Genomic DNA, 19,457 nt, shown 5'->3' with positions numbered 1-19,457 from the left:
CTATAACTATCCGTGTTGCATAACTTCACCTTTACAGGTCCAATATTTGACTATTTTTCAACAATTTTAAATAAGTTTCAGAGGTCCCACAATAGTGTATTTGAAGTGTGTTGGCCAAACTATAGCCTTGTTGCTGGGATTTAGACAGTTGAAAAGTGCTTTTAGTAAGCTCTACTGTGAACATGCCGTTTTGTGTGTCTGTACCTTTAAAGGACCTTTTAATGTCATGCATGAGATGTGTTTTTCCACACCTATCCATGCTTATCCTCTGACACAAGATGCGGCTTCCGGCCTCATTGTCATGCGCTAATGTATTTATCACTACGCTCAAAGATGCATGGATAAAACAAAGCTTTTTTGCTTTTGTCATAAGAAACGCACAACATTAATCTCATGTAAATCAGACTTATTTAAGAAGAACAGAAGATGGGTAATTAAGATACCCAATTCCGTGCGCTGATTTCCTTTTGTGCAGTGTTAAACGCATGCATGTCATGTTGGTCTCCGGGGTTCTTTGTAGATGAGCGCTAATTTTAAAGATAATGAACATGTCAACAGTGCTGGGAGTAACGGTGTGAAAAATAAATGTTAGTGACTCCGTTATTTTGTTTTCCAGTCACGGGTAATGAAATTAAGGACTATTTCAAACTCTGTTACCGTTATGGACAGTGAAAAGAGGCGTGTTATTATTGTAGCCTTCCGAAAGAGTCACACAGCTGTTTTTTTAAACCTTTACAATGACCTCAACCTGTCAACAGTTGTGCTCAATTCCAACATCTCCAACTTGCACACCGTCTCTGCATCCTCAGTCAACACTTACACATTCTCCACCTATCACATGTGAGGTGCATCCACACATCACAACTATAAGCATCAACAAATGTGCGTTGTTACCAGGAGGAAAACTGAGAGGTGGGCTCATTGAGCTATGGGCGGGTCAGAGGAGAAAGGAGGTTTTTCGTTAATGAGGTCATAAAAACACGGAAGCACCTCTTTTCTCAAAAGTAAAGCAACTGAGGGTCATGATAGATTTTATTCATGTTTGGTGGTCATAAACAGGCTGTAGGTACACATATTACTGCTATGACATCATTATGCTGCACTTTGCGGGATTAGACATACTTCACCAACAGACATCACTTCATATCCATCAATAACTGCCCCTCATCCATCACCCACCTGCACCAAGACGTCCCCCAAGGACTGATACTTGTCCACCTTCCTCTTTGTCTTTGTACATCACACATCAAACTCAGTTTTGAACGTCTCGCTGAGCTGTTTTTGGCCTGGCTTGCATCACAGACCTCAACAAACAAATTACTTGCAATGATCTGCATAAACTAAATTCAAATATATAAACCACTATAAACCGTTTTTTTTTTTACTTTGAAGCCTGCGGTTTATACAGCGGTGCGGCTAATTTATGGCTAAATTCTAATCACGTGACATCTCCTTTACTTCAGAACTACTACTAATTGTTTAAATACTTTGCCTCTTGCAAGCCAGTGAGGAAACAGTAGCTCTTTCTTTGGCAGGACAAGCAACAAGCAGTCAACACATTGGCAATCGCAGGAGGCCATTATATGAAGTCTAACAATATAACAGTCTGACTCACGGTGTCATCTTTCAAAGAACACTAAACTCATCACACAGCAACTTAACACTCAAAAGGTATACATGAGAAATATACAAACATGTACCTATACAAGTTTAAAATGAAAAAAAAGTTTTCCCATAATGATTTGCGTCTGAGCAACACATTCATTGGGATGCTGCAATGATGTCAGCCTCCCTCTGGGCTCTGGTATCCTCTGGATCCCTCTGGTGAATAGAGGCAGCACTGCAGCAACATCCATCCATCCGTTTTCTATGCTGCTTGTCCTCCAATGAAATACTTTGCTCAAACGAAATGCATTATGGGAAAATTCCTGTGAATATTCTCATTCATCCAGGTCATTGTATTCTCGTGGCATTCAATCGATCACAACTGGACCGTTCGGGTTGTCCTAGAAGACGTTTCGCCTCTCATCCGAGCAGGCTTCATCAGTTCATACTGAAAGACTAGGTGGAACACACATTAGTCAGACTAGATAGGACATCTGTAGTCTAGTACCTAGGTTCCCAAAGTGGGGTACGCAGATTGCTGTAGGGGGTACGTGAATAAAAATTAAAAACGGCCTGACTACATTAGCGCCAAACACTGACATTTACGTAATGTGCTCCAACGCCTCATGTGAACAGCCACAGCACAGGTAGCAGCTACGTACAGAGCAGAAGAAAGGTGACAGCACGCAGTTGTTCATTGTTGTGTGTGTGTTAGATGAACAAATAAGTGCGTTTGATGATGACGTTGTGCATTTGAAGTGTTTAATCTTGAAGATTTTTCCAGATCGTTGATATTGTGTGCTAAATGTAGCTGGTCTTGCGTGGTTCTGCGACTAATTAGTGTGTTTTCTGAGCTGTATGAGCTATTGTTTGTTGAATGGATGCACTGACTACCGTATGTTAGAAAGCGCCCAATTTTGCACGTGTAAGTCAATTTATGCTTTCACGAATACACGAAAAGCGGTCGCTTTGTTCGTCGGTCTATGACCACACCATATGTGTCGCAGATTGAGACTTATGTGTATGACTTTGCACAGACAGACGTGTTTTTCTATTCTTCATTTGACCTCGTCCTTGTTCACAAATGTTAATGCTGTGCGTAAATGCACAGAGGTGAGCTTTAATAGTGTTAGCTCTGCGCTGTTTTGCATTTTTCCTTGGTGCATAATCTCATGCTATATGTGCCCATATGTCCATTTGGCTCAGCAATAAACCTTCTATTACTGTAAATTAATTTCCTTATTGATTTCTGTACGTTATGTGCCTTTGTTTTCATAATTAGAATTATTACGTACCATGTTGTTGCAGACAAAGCACAGCAAAAGAGCATAAGGATCACAGTTTACCACATCTTACCACAGCTTGTCACCATGTAATATAATGTAATATGGAAATAATAATAAGGATCATTCATAATATAAATAAATTCACCAAACAGAAAACAACTACTTGTATAAAAGCATCTTTTAATTTAGTAGCCTATGTGTGCAGTTGAAAAATAACACACGTTTTTTTAAATAGAACGTCATAATATATTTGTTAATATATTAATGTTTCATTGTGTGGTTTATGTTTTCAGTGTGCAGGAGTAGAGGGTACATGACGTCCAGTCAGATGTCTGGAGGCGTACGCGACAGTGAAAAGTCATTGAGTAATTCACCAATTCAACATAATTCCTCAATACTACATAAACCGCTACTCTGTACATAAACAGAGTAGCGGTAGTACAGCATGGTAGTCAAAATAGCTACATAGTGTTCATTAGACACACAGCTAATGTATTACCATTTGCTGTCAAAAATTACAAGTAAACAAGAAAAGAAAATGATTATGCAAAAGACAATGCAGCCGAAGTCAAGGCAACATAATAAAAAGCAATGAGCACATTTTCCAATCAATCATGAAATAATACTTTACTCTATAGCGGAGTTCAGGATGTGCAACAAAGCCATCAAACGATTCACGTTTTTTCTACGTAAGTAGCCGCTACAATTGAATGCATAACTTTTGTTATAGATATAGGCATCTTACCGCTGAGTTAGTTTATTCATAATCTGAATAATAAAGATGAACGTTGCATCTCCGTGTGTAGCTTGCGACGTCTGTTCACCACTTCATCTTTGCCAATAGCAAATCAGGAGGGGAGCTTAATATCAGCGGACTGATGTGAAATACAATGTGACATTTACGCGATCGACTTAAACTACTTTCGCGATCGACCGGTAGCTCGCGATCGACATAATGGGCAAGCCCTGTACTATAGCATCTGAATGGAATGCTAATGAAGGTGATACCACCCAAACGACCATCTTTGGGGGGTATCCTAACGATTGTCATTTGACACCACTCTCCTTCTCCACCCCTGAAACCCTTATTCATGCATTCATCACCTCCAGACTGGATTGTTGCAACAAAGTTCTTTATCGTTCGACCTCCGAAATCATCCATAAACTTCAAGTCAGCGAAAACTATGCTGCACGCCTCCTCGCTCGCTCCCATCCCATCACTCAGCACATCCAGTTTAGAGATCCTCCTCATTCACACACAGCCCTCCACAGCCAGGCCCCGTCCTACGCCCTACTCCTCTGACCTAACCATCACACTCCTGCCAAAAACCTCCAGTCACCTCCTCACACACCCCAACACCGAACGTGGGCGGAACGAGCCTTCTTCCCGTCTTCATCCGCACATGTCAGAACCCGATACAACCTTCAAAAGACTGATAAAAACCCACATCTTCAAAACCGCTTTGATAGTGAACTACTTAATAGTTAATTCCCTATTCCAGTTTCCTTTTGTTCATTTTTCGTTTCTTTTTTTTCATAAAACAACCTTGTTGGTTGCTTGCTCCTGTTCACTTATTTAACATTTGCATGTATTCTTTTGTAAATCCCGACAGCGAATTCAGTCGATATAAAAATTGTAATACCTCTCTACGTTTCCAATTGATTTTTGTTCTTGTAATATGTTTTATTCATCATGACCATTGTATTGTCCAACAAGGGAAACAATGATAGCTTGCAATCAAATGTTAATGACTGTACTTAACATTCACAGTGAAATGTCAACAGTTCTATTTAACATCCAAACTGCCCGTTCATTTCAGCGGACCATACTGATAATTGCTCATCAATCTCACTTTGTCATTTTCTGGGATGTTTGACACTGCAGATATACTGTAAGTCGCTTGAATCTTAATTGTCAGACAATTCTGCCATAGTTCTATAATCTGTAATTAAGTATTGTTTGATTTTATGTGCTGTGATGTTACAGTAACAAACTCGGTGTACTTTTTAGCATCATGGTGTCATTATAAAAGTGGCAACGGCAGTGATACACCAGATGCTCGTTTCAGATAGCAATTTCCAATTTCAATCAATTTCTCTGTACACTATACATTGGAACATCTGTTATGGGATGTCCTGAAATGTCAAATTTGGAGTTAAAATACAATTTTCTGAAGAAAAAAGGTCTCAATGTTGCACATTTACATTTTTGACATCAATCCATCATAATGTGTCATCAGAACTCAGCATGCAGGCACTCAATATACCACACGAGGGCTCAGTTCAGCCAGCATCACAGCATTAACACAGCACGTGCTGTCAATTTGTGACATTTATTAGCAGGACTAGCTTCCACAAGGTGTGTTCAGAGAATAAGAATATCCACCAAACGCTACTAGGAAGTCGGTACACTCACATTCAAAGCAGTAAAACCACATCGGTGTCCCTATACTGCTGTCCAGCGTTGCAGAGTATTTCAGTGCCCAGCCACTGATGATGCTTGGACACACTGACTCTGGAACAACAGTTTACAGTTGGTAGTTCAGTAAAAAAAAAAACTGTAAAATTGAGTGCCAAATCCTACCCAACATCTTTGGACTTTTCACCAAAGCTGAACAAAGTTTCAGTGCTTATTTATGTTCAAGAGGTAAACTGAGGCGCTGTGCGAAACAGAGCTCTGGCAAATTAATAAAACAAGAAGTAAAAAGCAAGACATGGCCAAAACAAAATGAAGGGACGGTTGCTAACAAGAAGACGCCAAAAAGGAAAAACAGAAGATGAAGCATACACTGGCAGAAAACAAGCATGCACAAGGCTAAACACTAGACTAGAGACAAGATACAAGCAGATCAGCGCTTATGAATGATGATGGATGGCTGCGTCCACCTACTCTCCATTGCTCCACTCCGTTACTGGTGCAGAGCCAACTAATGGAAACAAAAAAACACAGGAAACCAGAAAGAGAAACTAGAGCAAAACAAAAGCAAGTCAAAAATCGCAGAACGTGACACTTTGTTCACCATATTGTAATTTTTTCCGCCTCTTTCTTTTGTTACACTTGTACTTGTCTGTGAGAGATTTTAGATCGGGGTGTCTAAAGCGTGATATTTGTGGCTCACGGCTGTTTCATTGGCCCTCAGCACATTCTAAAAATACAAGATTAAAGTTGAAATGTTCGGAGATTAGTATTATTGTCCGTCTTCTATGCCGCTTATCCTCACTCGGGTCATGGGGGTTTTCTGGAGCCTATCCCAGCTGACTTCTCTGCGAGAGGCGGGTTACACCCTGGACTGGTCGCCAGTCAATCGCAGGGCTATTATCATTATTATTAGACAAGAGAAAAAAGCTGTACTCTCAAAAAAAAAAGTTTTACGAGAATAAAGTCATAATTTGTCAGTACAACAATATTTAAGACGCATAAAGTTTAAATATTAAAAGAAAAAAAACATTATTTTAAAAGATGTAATATAAAAAAATGTTATTTAAAAAAATATAGAAAAACAATCAAAAGGAAAAATAAAGTTGTGACTTTTGGAAAATTAGGTTGGGAAAAAGTTATAATAAAAATAATATTAGGGATGTCCGATTTTGGCTTTTTTGCCAATATCCGATAAGCCGATATTGGCAAACTCTTAATTTCCGATACCGATATATGTAACATCACATATCGGCTGTCGTGGAATGAACATATATCTGTTGTGAAGCTAATGGATACAGCATCAGCAGTTATCTTCTCAATGTGGCTGTGAACAACATTGTACAACATTGTGAAACATCAGAGAAATACTTGCGATTAGGCTTAGGCTGTGACATTTCTTTTCAAAGTCACCAGAGTACCCAGTTACATTTTTCTGATCATCAAAAACTCCAGGGAAGAAAGTCAGGTCACGCTGTATTTGTTTCCACACCACACTACCAATTGCATGAACGCAATCATTCCGAGCCAAAGTTAACATATTTCGCATCATCGGATTTGAATGAAATTTCATCTGCAGATGGATATTGAAGCGAATTTATATCCGACATACCTTTCATCTTGTCCTGAAACGCCGATCCATGGGTTTGAAAGGCTTAAAGTCGGACTTAACATTCGAAGCCGTCGTATGAGTCGATGTGGCCCAACACTCCAACACACGATAGGAAATTGAAGAAGAAGAATCAGTCTACCTAACAAACATGTCATGGCAAGCTATGGAGCAAGTGTGGCTGCCAAAGAACTCACAAGAATGAAGAGTAATGAGTGTTGCAGTGATTCGATATAGCATTTTGTACACAGTGGTTAAAAAAAACTCTTCTTCCTTGTATTTTACAAACATCAACTGTTTGTGTTGTTCCTTGAAATCGCTCATGTTGGTGCTCTGTTTGAGTTCCTTACTCAGTCCGTTCCATAATTGGTTTCCACATACTGAAATGCTGTGGGTTTTTAGCGTTGTTCTCGCATATAAGTGTTTTAAGTGGAGTTTTTCCCTGAGGTGATATTTGTCCTCTCTTTTTGAAAAGTATAGACTTGGTTTACACAATGTAAAATATCAAAGTGGCCCCCGCATTCTTTGATTTTTCAGTATGCGACCATACGAGACGTTTGGACACCCGTGCGATTTTACAATATTCACTGAAGTTCGTGGGTCTTGCGAGACCATGAATTAACAATTGTCGTCAAATTCCAAAAGATGTAAGCCTGCCGAATACAAAGTCAGAAGAAGCAAGTTTCCAAAATAACATCTGTTTGATTATGCAAATAAATGCAAATAAAGCTTCCAATTGATAAAATTTGACTGAAATGGTTCATTTCCTCTCATTTGGATCAATACAAATTATTTGAAGGGTTAGTTTGTCAGCTGTGCTTAATGAAACAGATCCTAAGATAGTCTGTTGTGTCACTGATTCAGAATTACAAATCAGTGGCACAGCTGTTTAGTCATGTAATTTGAAATTCTGTTTGTGTTCAGCCACACATTCTAATCGAAAGTGAATATCCTGTTCTGTTAATTAAATATGTAAATGACCTGCACAGTGGCACAATGCCTCTGATCAGCCGTGAAGCTGGGGTATGTTTTGTCTTTATTTACTCATTTTCTACATGTCTGAGCTTGAGCCTATCCCAGCTGACTTTGAGCTAGAGGCTTACACTCTGGACTGGTCACCTGTCAATCACAGAGCACATACAGTATAGACAGGCACTTTTGAGCTTACTCGACTTACTTTGGGGCTGCTGGAGGTAGCGTCTGGGTCAGGCTGGGTCGCATCAAGTATTCCACAAAAAAAAAAGGTTAAAGTATTTTAAAAAAAGTACAACTCATCCAATCTTCTCAGTCTTTATCAATTCCAGTTCAGAACATGAACAGTTCTTGAGAACTTAGGCATCTCTTGCCTACTCCTGGCTACCAGAGGCTGGCAGCACTTCAGAGTACTCCCAGCTTCCCAGCATATTACACTTGTTTTGTAAAAAGTTGCCAACGTTACGTTTTAAGAGTTAATGTAGTTCCCCATAGTAGTAGTAGCTGCCTAATGTGTGTTTACTTACCTGCAACATGTTGTGCTGTCACTGGTCATGTGATTGTAGTTAGTGTTCTGTCTATTGACCCCTCTTTCTTAAAGCAAGCGCCTCTGACCATTTTTTTTTTGTAGGACTCAAGTTTACCACTACAGTATATATAGTATTGATATAAAAGGCAGGGACACTAAACTTTGATGTTTAGTGTCTTTGACTTTTGAGCTGTGGGAGGAAGTGTAAGCCAGTAGGATGCCAACATGCATACTCCACACAGAGAGGTCTGGATTAAATACAGAATCACTTGGCTGTGAGGCAGAAATGCAAAGCACATGCGCCATTGTGCTGCCCATATGCCTTTTATTTTTTAATTGCATTATATGATTTCGAAGAGGACATTTTCTTCCCCTTCTGTATTTATTTGTGTTTTGGTGCATGCATTACATCACACACATTCACAATGGAGAGAAGTGATGCAGCAGCTCACCTCTGTGGTGCCTTTGAGCAATTCAGAGGTTCAGTGCCTCTCCTGTACATGGGTAACCCATATTTTTAATACAGCATATTACAGTATATTAATTAATAATACATTACATTAATACAATATATCACTTATTTTTATTACTTAATTTATTATTTAAATATTATTACCTCAGCCTCCAGCCTCCCTTATTGTAGCTGTCCGTTCTCTTACTCTTCGTGGAAAAAATAAGAAAAAAAAAAGTTGTAGTGTCTGCTCTCCTGTGTTGTGCTGTCAGTGGTCTCGTCTGTTATTGAGGCACTAATTAGCTCTGGCCTTAAGCTGGTGCCCAAATTAACAGAAGGAACAAGGCTGACTCAGCTGGTGCAGAAATAGTACTAAAGCGAGGGACAATTGCTTTGGCAATTATTCATCTATTTTGATCTTTTTGCAAATTTGCAATGAAATGTATACACGTGTATAATCTTGGAAATTTATTTGTTGAATTTTTAGACCTTACTAAAAATAAAAAAAAGGAAAATTCGTAGGGTTTTAGGAAGAACTAAGCCATTACCAGCTGCTGCTTTTTCCTTTTTTAGCTCTAAACATTTTAATTTGAAATTGGCTGGGTAATGTTTTGTTGATGTTGTGTTGTTTCACAGTAAATAGTCAGATTGGATCATTTTGTTGAATGAATCGAAATGGGTCTTCCATGTTGGGCATATAGATGAAGCTATATTAAAGTACATTTGATATAATTGTATTTTTACATTAGAAATGTAATTTACACGTATTTGGGTAATAAATCAATTTAAGCAAAAAACTGAGGAACCATTTAGGAGCCGAAAGAGCTAGTTCTTTTTATGGAGCCGAGCCAAAAGAACTAGCTCCTTTAAAAACAGCCAAAATTCCCATCACAGATGCAAATTGGCCTGCACTGTTACACGCATTAATAAAAAATACAAATACAACTATATGACATCTATACAGTGATGGCAATCATGGTGAGTAATGAGTAATCCAAGTAATTATTCCTTCCATTATTGACAATTCTTGAACTGAGCTCACTAATGTGGCTTTCATGCGAGCAGGCTCTCATTCTTGGGGAGGGAGGAGGGCAGGAAAGATGGCACCGCACAAGTTGATGATTGGCAAAGTAAAGTAAAATTTCATCTGAAGCCAACTGAAGGCAGAGCAGTTCAGGTGTTCACACAAGCACACACCCACACGCAAGGTTGCACAGTACGCATCCCGCTGATCACAAGCCAGAGCGATGACAAGTTCAGCGTGTTTGAAGGTAGCTTTCTCAAACTGAAATGAAAAGGAAACGTTTGTTTTTCATATGCATCTTACGCCCAGGACAAAAGTGCCTCTTTTCCCGTGGGTGGCAACAGTGCGCCTACCAGTTTTTGATATTCATGTGTGCTATACGTATTTTAAAATTATTAATGTATTTATTTGCAGTCCATTTTTCATCATTTAATGCAACTGTATACCAGTTGTGAAGTTGTATGAAAGTTTGACCATTTGCACGACAGAATTCACTTCATGTATAATTACATGCAATGTATGTTTTATTTATTAATTAATTTATGAATGAATAATGTCATTTTTGATTTGTTCGTTGGTCAGTTGCAATAAAAAAAAGTTCCAAAATTAGTACAATGTTTCAATAATTATAATTGAGGGAAGGAGGGGAGAGAAGGGAAGGGATCCACACTCACAACAACTTCTCAGCATCTTTAATCGTTTCTTATCTCTCTTTCCTTAACACCTTTACCCCATTTGCAACATTGTCTTCCTTAATTTCTTAGTCGCCAGGATGGAGCTTGTTGTTGGTGGGGGCTTCCCATACATCCTGGTGAGACTGGCCAAGCGGATGCCATCGCCGTACTTTGCGATGATAATAGTGTTTCTTACCTTCTTTAAAAAATGGCTGGCATTCGCAACTTTCTTTGGCCCAGTGGTTGATTATTTAGCAGACAGTGCGTCACCAACACATACGGTGCCTTATTTGGGACCTTGATTCTGCAGAATGCTACAGTGCAGGGCAAATGGATTAGTTTGTTATGGGTAATATTTCACGATAACCAAGACAGTGTACGAAAACCAAGCAAAATTTTGGCCGAACATTTTCATCAAAAACCAGACCATACTAAAGTGGGGCATTTAAAAACTCAGGGCTGACTGATTAAAAACGCAGTTTACTTTTCCTGGTAATTAGCTACTTTGATAATGATTTCAGTTCATTTTTGGGAGCTGTAACTAGCAACTATAACTACTTAACAGTAATGTGACCATTATTCCATCTATATAACGAAGAGAAAACTTGTAGCTTTCTTTAATTGAAACTAGAACCATGTATAAGTGAACCACAAAACAACAACTATTCCACGATTTAGTCATGTAATGAATGTTTGTAAATAAACGGGTAAATTGGGGTCTGTCATAGCTGACTGCTGGCAAGAAGCAGCGTACACGCTGGATTGGTTACCTGTCAATCATAGGGCCTTAAATGATTTAGTCATGTAATGAATGTTTGTACATAAACGGGTAAATTGGGGTCTGTCATAGCTGACTGTTGGCAAGAAGCAGCGTACACGCTGGATTGGTTACCTGTCAATCATAGGGCCTTAAATGATTGTGTCTTACAAATTCTGCCAAAAAAAGTGGAAAAAAACAGGTATGCCAGGAAAGAAATTCTGTTAAATTATGATCATTGCTGCGTTCTCATTTGATTGCAGAATCATTTAACTGTTTTGTGTCATTTACTTGAAGTAGAATACTCATTGTGGGTTTGTGAGTATAAATGTGTACTTGCTCAGCATTTGCTCAGACTGTTACACTGCTGTTGACATGTTAAAAGCACTTCAAGCACCGGTATTGGATAGTACATAAACAATACCCAACCCTAATCTCAGCATGAAACATATTCATATATAAAATAAGGAGACAGTTGTCAAGTGGGAGCTGTGATGAATTAACCACTCTGATAGCAGCTGGAAGGAATGAGCGTGGGTATTTTTCCTACTGGCTCTCATGGTGCAAAAGAAGTAGTCTGCGTGGGGTGGGATGTGCTCGTGCATTGGTGTGTTATGGATTTTCTAGTTTACCAATTACTCAATGTGCTTAGCAACAAATCCGCACACTGATAAAAAGTCTAGCTTGAGGACACTTTGCCTGAGGAGGAATTGAACAGGGGAGTCTGATTACCCACTCCAGTGTGGTGCGTGGAGTCAACAGACATAAACACAAACACAATATTACACTTCAAGAAAACCTATTAAGACCTGCATGCATTACACCAAAGCCATTCTCTTAAAGGAGAATTTAGTTGATGGGAATATACCCAGAAATAATCCAGTTTGATGATGGCGCTCTAGCAACTCCTCCATGGTAGTGTGGAATAAAAGAACATAGAACAATAGTTATTCTACTGCGCATGTACTGTACTTTGTCTGCCAAAGCACACAAACAGACTAAACCTGAGGCTGAGCCAATTAGGTGTCGTGTGTGCAAGGCATCAAGATCCATATTATCACTGCCGCGCTTTCTTGCCACTATGTATTTTCTAAGACAGACTATTGCTAAATCAATTTGTAGTGAAAGTATTACTTAGTGTCTGTGTTTGTGTCACTTTCTATTCCTAGCGGTACTCTTTCCAGAGGCACTTGCCTAGGCAACGGCCTAGTGGACGTGACAATGTCTGTATGTCAATTTCACTGGCCTGTAGGACTATTATTATTTAGCCCCTTTAAACTCCACCAGGAAACATGCACAAGCATATGAAAGGAGGCACACACAGGATGCGTATTTAGTCATTTTTGCAGGTCAGTATGAAAAGAGATCTTTTTGTAAACAAAAGATGCTATGTCTAATCACTACTACACTTATTAACTCTTCATTTCTTTGTGAGTATGTAGTCTATACCCATGATCCAACTATGTTCTGTTCTATTTTATTTGTCAATGCTATGCCTAATCACAACTACACTTACTGTATTAACTCTTCATTCTTGCGAGTTCATTGTCAGCACTCAACATGATTCAACTATGTTATGTCTATTTTATACTTATTTATTATGATTGTCATATGAAGTAGTAGTAGTTATGGTGAGAAGAACTTAGACTACTATTTTACCACATTATGACATTACCTTACCATTTTCCCAAGTATTTTAAACCAGCAAGAGTGTTTTGCTTCTTCCTACTCCTTTTGGACATGTGGAACTGTGAATTTTAATACTGTATGTGATGTATTCCAATGTAACTTGTATGCACGTTCAAATAAATTAAACCTTAACCATAACCAAGAAACCAAAACTTGTACTATATATGTGTAGCTCTTGTGTAGTGGTCCTATGTTTTTTTTATTTGATTGACTAGATTTTTATTGATTTGATTTGATTTGAAGCGTATCACCCAAAATAAAGCACAGATTTCAGATAATAAAATGTACAGATTCACTTCACTGTTTTACTACAGCAATTTGACTACCCGCCGACCTCTAACAGCCCTTTACTCTCTGAGACGCAATATTTGATGAAATGATGTGCCACTCCTTACTCTTTGCAGGAGCTGGGGGTTGGTCTCCTCTCATCTCAGACAGATACCAGTGGCTGGAGGTGGACCTGGGGGCGAGGACCCGAATCACAGCTGCTGCCACGCAGGGACGTTACGGCAGCTCTGATTGGCTGACCGCTTACCTGTTGATGTTTAGCGACACAGGACACAACTGGAGGCAGCATCGTCAAGAAGACAGTTTTGGGGTAAATACGCATATCACCATCACATATGTTTTTAAGTTCAGTGTGGTTTGCCACATTACAGTTCAGATTTGTAAATCCTGATCTGGCTTGTGTGTGTAGAAGAGATGGCGATCACTGCATCAACTATTGTAAATAGTGTGGTATATTATATCAAATAAATGCAATATGGTACAGGGGAGCCTTTCAAGCCGGTTAAGAACCCCTTTTCCATCATGCCCATGCTATAAGGTCTCCGAAGCCTGGACGACGATAACTTTTACGCTACATTTTTAAAAATATGTGTGCATGTAAATAGAGTGATGCATAATGCGACAAACAAAACTGATGTTGCTCCTTACAAATACCTACTAGAGTTTGGCTTCTGCATTGCCCAATATGTACAAGAACTAGAATGGGCGCTTAAAACTGGATCGGAGGATGCAGGCAGGGAGCACTATAGGTTCACTGGTTACATTGTGCAAATACAGTCTTCCTTCCTACTTGACTGACTAATAAAATAAGTGGCAGTCTATATGTGCCTTGCGATTGGCTGGCAACCAGTCCAGGGTGTACCCCGCCTTTTTCTGCTTGAAAATGCTTAATTTAGACATTTTTTAAAATACTAATAGGCCATATTTAACCACAAAACAGTGTGATTTATTAATTAATATGTATGAAAAACCATGATGGAGTTCGAAACCGCAGTGTGGCGAGGGACGACTGTACTTCACTAAACCACAAAAGGTGAAAGTACAAAGAATGAGAACAGAGACAAAAAACTTAGTTTTTTACTCTCATACTTCTCGACTCTTCTAATGATCAAACGAACATGTTTATACGATGTGACTCAAAACTCAGATGTGTATGAGACGTCCTTGCTAAACTTGAACAAAGTGTGGGAACATGATCAATTACATGTCTTCATCATTTTCCTGCTGTCTTCTAAACAAAAGCAACTCTCAATATCTAATAGTTTACTCACATCACACTTAGGAGTGGCAAAGTATTAGAAACATATAATGCAGTGCCGTTGACACCACTGCAAACCACACATACAACAACAATAACAAACATATTAAACTGATATCTCTCTGACAGTGTCGGTTAAAAATCAGCTTTATTATCCTTTGTTGTCCATCCTACCTGTATGTTATTCAGTTGTTGGTCCATAGAGTCTGCCGCCAACAAGATTGCTTTGTGTGTGCAGAAGACAGATGATGGTTTCATTTGCAACGTGCTCCCGCTTGATGTTCTGCTACCAATGCTTGATGTCTTAACATGAGAGAAAATGGCATTTTTGTAAAGGTGAAGGATTACTAACACTGTACCCAACTAGGGCAACTACAAACCAACTTTGTTTTTACATTACATTTTGTGTTATGTTTGTACAACTCTTGTATCGGATGTGCTTGGGCAAAGCAGGTGTGCTCGATGTTGTGATTGATTGGCAGATACTTCATTAGTTTCACCTTGTCTCGATATCTGCCTTCTGTGTGAGCCAATCAGCTCCCTGCCTCTCTTTGTTTTCTACCCAGCGGTGTCTAGTTGGTGTGATTTGTTGCCCAGTTTATCATCAGTATTTTTGTGTCACCTGGGGTGTGGTTTGTTGTTCTGCTTTGGGTCTTTAACTGCCTGCCAACTTTGTATTTTATATTTTGTGGTGAAATACCATGTCACTGCTGTTTGTCACCATGTTTGTCTCACCCCTTTCCGTCAAACTGACATTACATGGTCTTTGGAGATAGACATTTCTCCTCTAATTAACTTAATTTTTCATACCTCTGGCCACAATTCACTGCAAATAAGCATCACCACTGGGAAAAAAAAGACTGTTACACAGGATTCTAAAGATCCTGACTTTTATTGGACTATTTTCTCATGGTTAGGTTAGGTACTACTTTATTAATCCTGAAGGAAATTACGTGGTAGTCTATTGCGCATAAACATCCACACGCCATCAGATAAAATACATTAACAAAGCATTAATGCACTAACAGACAAATAATAAAAATGCACAAAATCAATAAATACATTACCACCGCTACCAATAAAAAACACCAATATTATTGCAGTGAGGTAAAGTGCATGGAGATGTTGGTTTGTAGTGGAACCCCCATCTCCCTCCCTTCCCAGAAGTAGCAGCATTGTGGAGCCTGATGGCACATAGGACAAAGGAGTTTTTAAACGGCTCAGTTGAACAGACCAATGAGAGGAATCTGTCACTGACAGAGTTCCTCTGGTGGAAAAAAAAAACAGTGTGCAGGGGGTGGCTGCTGTTCTCCTGGATTGATCTTAATTCAGTCCTACCACCACCTGCAGAGACTTGAGGCTCATCCCAACCACAGAGCCTGCTCTCCAGATGAGACGCTCCAGTCTGTGTGTGTCTTTTTTCTTTGCTCTTCCCCCTCCAACAGAAAGCTGCATAAAAAAGTACACTGGACACTATGGACTGTTAAAACACACATAAAAGCTTGGAGCAAACATTAAAAGAGTGGAATTCTCCTTCAAAAAGTACATTCTGCACTGACCTTTTCTGTATACATTGTCCATATTTTCAGACCAATTCATCTTATTGTCAAATTGTAGTCCCAAATATCGGTATGTGCCGACCGCCTCTACCTCATTATCATCAATGGTAATGGGCCGTGAAGAGAGGAGTGCCCGACGGAAGTCAAGAACCATCTCTTTTGTTTTAGAGATGTTCAGCTGTGGCCGCACGGTGAATGAGTGGTTAGCACACAGTCACACAGGCCACACACTCTGGAGATCGGGAAGATCTGGATTCGAATCTCTGCTGGGCATCTCTGTGTGGAGTTTGCATGTTCTCCCCCTGCGTGGTTCTCCGGTTTCCTCCCACATTCCAAAAACATGCATGTTAGGTTAATTGGCGACTCTAAGTTGTCCATCGGAATGAATGTGAGTGTGAATGGTTGTTTGTCTGTATGTGCCCTGCGATTGGCTGGCGACCAGTCCAGGGTGTACCCTGCCTCTCGCCCGAAGTCAGCTGGGATAGGCTCCAGCGACCCTAATTAGGATAAGTGGCGTAGAAAATGGATTGGATGGATGTTTATTCCACTCACACCACGCCAGGCTCATATACTGTCCCCATCCCCTCCTTTATACATGCCACAATTACAGTGTAGTCTGTAAATTTCTGCATGTGACATGTATCGGAGTTGTAATTAAAACCATTTGTGTAGAGGGTGAAGAGAAGTGGTGAAAACAACATGCCCTGTGGTGCACCTGTGCTGATTTTCAGTGTTGAGGACCTTCAGTTCCCCATCCTGACCAACTGTGGTTTGTTGGTCAAACAGTCAATAATCCAGCGAACAAGAAGAGAGTCCACAACCATGGTGTTCAGTTTTTTTCCTGGAGTAGATGAGATGGGTATCTGATAGTATCCGAATATACCACCTATACTGCCTTTGCTATGTGATTCTTCCTCAAGCTTGTCTTCCCACTCTCAACCTAAACCTGTGTTTTTGAAAGCTTGTCAGAGGGAGCTCATCTGTCCATACAATGCAGAGAAACTAAATGTGATGCTGCTCAGAGACATTTGGTGAGCTTAATGCTCCACTGCCCAGACGGATAAACTCTTCAGAATGCTGAGGACAGTACTGAGATGACAATTACGTACCCTCAGATAAGCCAATTTGAGTCAGAGAGCAGCACATCAGTTTCACTCACCAGACATACGAGCACACATCATCAAACACTCAAATCCTCAAGAGGAGAACACAAACTGAAACAAAGGTCATGCACTTGAATAATCGTGTTATGCATAACAGACGTCTTCCCCAGACTATTATTCTTTGTGGCCTGGCTTTTTAATGTCAACCAGAGTCACAGTCATAGTTTCACTATCTCAAAAGGTAGTGGTTGTGTATATCTTATCTATCTATATCTTATATCTATCTTATTTGACTTATCAAGGCACCACTGCGCTTCCATGTGATATGGTCCCAGATTTATTTAGAATTATGGAAGATGTAGCTGCCATAACTACTGTATATATTGCTGAGCCATTTTGGAAATATTGAAAATGTATGTTTTTCCAGGCTCTTCCAGGTAACTCAAATGCTGACACTGTGGTCCAGTATAAACTTGATCAACCAGTGGTTGCCCGGTTTCTTCGCCTCATCCCTGTGGCCTGGAACCCAACCGGGAGGATTGGACTTAGACTAGAAATATACGGATGTCACTATGGTACCTTTTCTCTAATCTTTAATACACTTACATTTTCAGAGTATGCATTGTTCGGATGACACAATAAGCGATTGGTGTTTTGAGCTAAAGACTCACCATAGTAAGTACAAAAACAACAATACGTTTTTATATACAGTGTATACACTAACGGCCATAAGTTTTAGAACACTCCAATTTCTCTTTTAAGTGTTAAGATGGTCTGTCTCTCTTTCATTGTTAATTCCCTTCTTTCATGCCATTTTTGTACCAACAAATTACTTTCTCCAGTACAATGCTGTTCAACTGCTGTTCACAAGGGTATACCACCACAGTGTGTTCCGCACTGTTTTTTCATGCAGACAGAGGAGGTAGTAAGTACTCCAGAACTTGAAACACTTGTAGGAATTAGTTGCACCACCTGCCAAGGCTTGATTGCCCGCCCATTTCTGCGGAACAGCTTTGAATAGTTGACTCATTTTTGTGGTCCTTGAAACAGGTCTTTTTGTATAATTCTGAAATACACATTATTTTTCAATTATAGGTAACCTTACGCTTTTTTTTAACCTCTGGTACGTCACCACTTTGTACCATTTCAAGCTATTTGTTGGACTTGAACATACACACACACACACACACATATATATATTTTCGTAGTTACAGAATTACAAATCCTGTTTACAATAGGGATGCTCCGATCAGGGTTTTGTGCTGCCGATTCCAATACCAATTTTTCATGACTGACATCGACCGATACCGATCACATGGATTAACTGTACATTTAGAAATTGATTTATGCTGAGTGCTATTGGCCAGGGCCACCGTTAGACAATACCAAGGCCCCAAGCAAACAGGTAATACAAAAAAAGAAGAAACATTTGGGTGGATATCTTTTTTTTTAATTTGTTTTTGCCTTAATTTTTGTGAAACGACTTAATAGAGTGATGGTGCTTCTGACTCCAAAATGTGTTTTAACTTAGAGTAGAGCTGAGTTTGTGGTAAAAGGGGGATGCTAATTTAATTGTGGCTTACAACTGGAACACAATGAGAAGCTGATAGGTAGCAGTGAAACCGCTACGAACTAATTTAGTCAAGATAGTCCTTTGGCCGTTAACCATAATTTCTAGAAGTCTTTTTAAAATCCTCTAAGAAAAGATTCTATGATGTTTTTCTGTGCCCAAAGATACAAATATTACATTTATGTTGCTCTTTGTTTCACCTCTTTATTCTTGTAGCTTCTGATGTTGCAAACTTTGATGGCAGCAGCAGTGTGCTATACAGGCTGAATGCTAGACCGAGCCCAATGGCCATTTCTCTGAATCTGAAAACCCTGAAGAATTCTGGGATGGTGCTCCATGCTGAGGGGAAAGGAGATCACAGCCTCACTCTGGCATTAGAAAATGGCAAGCTGCTGCTCGTTCACCAACAAGGTATAGTCATCTTTCATTCTACAACATTAGGGGCTGTGCGGTTGTCTTTGTGGTCTGTGTCAGATAATCATATAGGAAGTGTAGTCTCTCAAAAAAATGTGTATTTCTGAAAACCCATGATCAGAGGTATTTGGTGAAAAACTACTGTATATGGCACTATTTGGCATCTTCCTTCACGCTATTAATTGTACAAATGGTGGGTATGTGTTAACATGTTAACATTCTCATCATCCTGTTGTAATTTTTTCTTTGTTTT

The 19,457-nt window shown here is 39.5% G+C and overlaps 1 protein-coding gene across 2 annotated transcripts in view; it reads left to right on the top strand.

Annotated features, from left to right (window-relative positions):
- Positions 1–19,457, top strand: part of LOC129188993 (contactin-associated protein-like 4) — an 84,986-nt gene that overhangs the window by 17,746 nt on the left and 47,783 nt on the right. For both annotated transcript variants that reach the window (XM_054790190.1, XM_054790189.1), the window contains exons 3-5: positions 13,417–13,610; positions 17,648–17,795; positions 19,007–19,201. In XM_054790190.1, coding sequence (XP_054646165.1) covers positions 13,417–13,610; positions 17,648–17,795; positions 19,007–19,201 — 537 coding nt within the window. The remainder of the gene's footprint in view (positions 1–13,416; positions 13,611–17,647; positions 17,796–19,006; positions 19,202–19,457) is intronic.

This window comes from Dunckerocampus dactyliophorus, chromosome 10 (assembly GCF_027744805.1).
Source record: "Dunckerocampus dactyliophorus isolate RoL2022-P2 chromosome 10, RoL_Ddac_1.1, whole genome shotgun sequence".
NCBI classification, from domain to species: Eukaryota; Metazoa; Chordata; class Actinopteri; order Syngnathiformes; family Syngnathidae; genus Dunckerocampus; species Dunckerocampus dactyliophorus.
The sequence above is the reverse complement of the archived record's forward strand: the minus strand, read 5'-3'. Positions and strand labels throughout refer to the sequence as shown.